The 2,839-nt window shown below is 35.1% G+C and overlaps 1 protein-coding gene across 1 annotated transcript in view; it reads right to left on the bottom strand.

The window, feature by feature from the left end:
• Positions 1 to 2,839, bottom strand: part of POLR2B (RNA polymerase II subunit B) — a 103,914-nt gene that overhangs the window by 83,021 nt on the left and 18,054 nt on the right. The window contains exon 3 of the mRNA XM_007946228.2: positions 1,747 to 1,897. Coding sequence (XP_007944419.1) covers positions 1,747 to 1,897 — 151 coding nt within the window. The remainder of the gene's footprint in view (positions 1 to 1,746; positions 1,898 to 2,839) is intronic.

Genomic DNA, 2,839 nt, shown 5'->3' with positions numbered 1-2,839 from the left:
AAAAAAAAAAAAAAAAGTAACCTTCCTAGAATAATGCTTTATACATATTCCTCAACAATCTTTTAACAAGTCTCTATGTCATCCAAACTTCCTACAATCTGGTTCCACCCTATCTCCTATCTATCAAAAACAGTTCAAACTATCATATACTGATTATGTGATAACAATCCCACCTTCAAGCCAAATACACCAAATACATTCTTATTGAAATAGCTAAGTATCATTTCTCTATTAAGTCTTATCACCATTCAAAGTCAGCTTAATTAAGTTCCTGCTATCTTTTCAATGAAGCTCTGATACCCAAAAGATCTGTTCTTCCTGCAGTACTTATAGTCCTGGTACTTTGAATATGCTATGTTGTATTATATTTCTTAAAGAGGTCTGGTGGCGCAGTGCCTAAGGCATTTGACTGCTAACCAGAAGGTTGGCAGTGCAAACCCACCAGCCACTCCACACAAGGAAGACTGGGTGATCTACTTCAATAAAGATTTACTGCCTCAGAAACCCAAAAGGGATCGCTATGAGTTGGAACTGACTCGATAGCAATGAGTTTGGTTTTGGTTTTTACTGTATCTCTCACTACGCAAAGGCCAAGAAGAAAAATGACCTAAAGATGAAAAAGGCCTTTTATACTTTTACCAGCAGTGACAAGCAAGACAATTATTTTTGTTTTGACAGAATTCTGAATAGCACCTCCTACTAGACTAACAGACCAGCCCCTAGGGACTTAGCTACAGGTAGGAGATGCTTACCTGGCTAGAAATAATTTCTCCCTATCTCTTACTCTATTTCAAGGGTTAATCCTGCCTCACTTTTTCAGTTTTCTCTTTCTCACTTTTCCAGTTTTCTCTCTCTTCCACAGTATAATACCTTCCTATAGCTGGTCTCTATCTCTCTAAAATAAGAGTACTATCATTATATTTGACTACTTGTTTCCTTACAATCACCTATGCAAAAACAAGATTATAAAACTATAATCTTGCTATGATTTCAGTGATGTTAAAAATATGCATATGTATGAACAAAGACTTTTAAGAACTGAGAAAAACAGCTGATATGTTTGGGTGATTTTCTTTCACTATCTCTTACATTGTTATAATATATCTCATGCAATATATAAAAATCAAGAGTAAAGGCACTCAAACACTTTTTCTTTTATAATGATTTCACTGTAAGGGAATGGCAATGTACCAATGTAAGTGATCAATAACCAAATTTTAAAAAAAGTGAATATAATTTCCTCACTGTGAAACAAAAAGTAGAGTAATCTAAAGAAGTATGATTATTTCTGGTTGGTTTTTCTTGGTTATTTACATTTCTAAGTTCCTTTTTCTCAACTATTAAATATCTACTGGATGGTGTAAATGGTTAAACATTGGCTACTAAAGGGAAGGGTGGCAGTTCAAATCTACTAGAGGCACCTTGGAAGAAAGGCCTGGCAATCTATGGCCAAAAGACCATAGCCACTGAAAACAATTCTAATCTGAAACACATGGGGTCAGCCATGAGTCAGAAATGACTCAACAGCAATTGGTTTGGTTGATGTTGATGTCATTTTATCTGAGTAAGAATTAGTTTCAGTATGACTAAACCAGGAGCTGATTGAAAACATTATAAATACATTGTTAAAATGACCTACTGAGTTTTCTCTTTTTAACTTTTCAGGGCAGCAAGAGGGGAAGGGTTGAAACTTCAAGCCCATACTCTTCTTTTATCTATGTTGCTTTACTCAAACAAACATCTTACCGGTTCTTCGACCTCTCCGCTAGCATGCTGAGCTTCAGCCTGCAGGTCTATAGGTGGAGCATCTTCCACAATTCTTTGAACAGACATCTGAATAAACTCATCAAAAGAATCCAGCTGTTGTCTGACCAAGCCTTTCTCATCAAAATAGGAACTGGGAAAATATTTCAGTTCATAATCAGTTATAATTCAGTTATGTTTTCTATAAATTAACTTTGCCATTTCCAATATAATTAAATTCAACAAATACTCACTAAATATCAATTATATGCTAATCACAGCACAAGATCTACACGGTATACAAAAAAAAGGTATGACTTATTGCTAAGTTTGGGGAAACAAAGTTTATAAGTAAAATAATAAAAGCACAATATAGGAACTGTAAGCAATCCCTCACTTATAAATGTCTTTCATAGATCAATTTCATCCATCCCCTTTGAAACATTTCCTGAAAAAAGTATTAAAGAGAAAAACAAAGATGAAAATAAGGAATTTACTTCAAATCAGATTGAGAAGAGGACGTGAAAGTAGGGATAACATTGCTAATGTCAAATGGATCGTGGCTGAAATCACAGAATACCAGAAAGATGTCTACCTGTTTTATTGACTTTTCAAAAGCATTCAACTGTGTGGATTATATTATGGGTAACATTGCTAAGAACGAGAATTCCAGAACACTTAATTGTGCTCAGGCAGAGCCTGCACACACAGACCCAAAGTCAGTCCTTGGAACAGAACATGGAGATACTGTATGGTTTTAAATCAGGAAAGGTTTCTGTCAGGCCTTTCACCACACTTACTCAATCTGTATGCTGAGCAAATAATCCTAAAAGTTGGACTATATGAGGAAGAACATGACATCAGGATTGGAAGAGACTCATTAACAACCTGCAAAATGCAAATGACACAACCTTGCTTGCTGAAAGTGAAGATGACTTGAGTACTTACTGACGAAGATTAAAGACTACAGTCTTCAGTACAGATTACACTTCAACATAAAGAAAACCCAAAAGAGAACCTACAGATTGGGAAAAAATATTTGGTAATAACATATCTGACAAGGGACTTATCTCTAGAATTTATAGAATACTCCAAC

This window comes from Orycteropus afer, unplaced genomic scaffold (assembly GCF_000298275.1).
Source record: "Orycteropus afer afer isolate SDZICR_OR568_19922 unplaced genomic scaffold, OryAfe1.0 scaffold00153, whole genome shotgun sequence".
NCBI lineage: Eukaryota > Metazoa > Chordata > Mammalia > Tubulidentata > Orycteropodidae > Orycteropus > Orycteropus afer.
The sequence above is the reverse complement of the archived record's forward strand: the minus strand, read 5'-3'. Positions and strand labels throughout refer to the sequence as shown.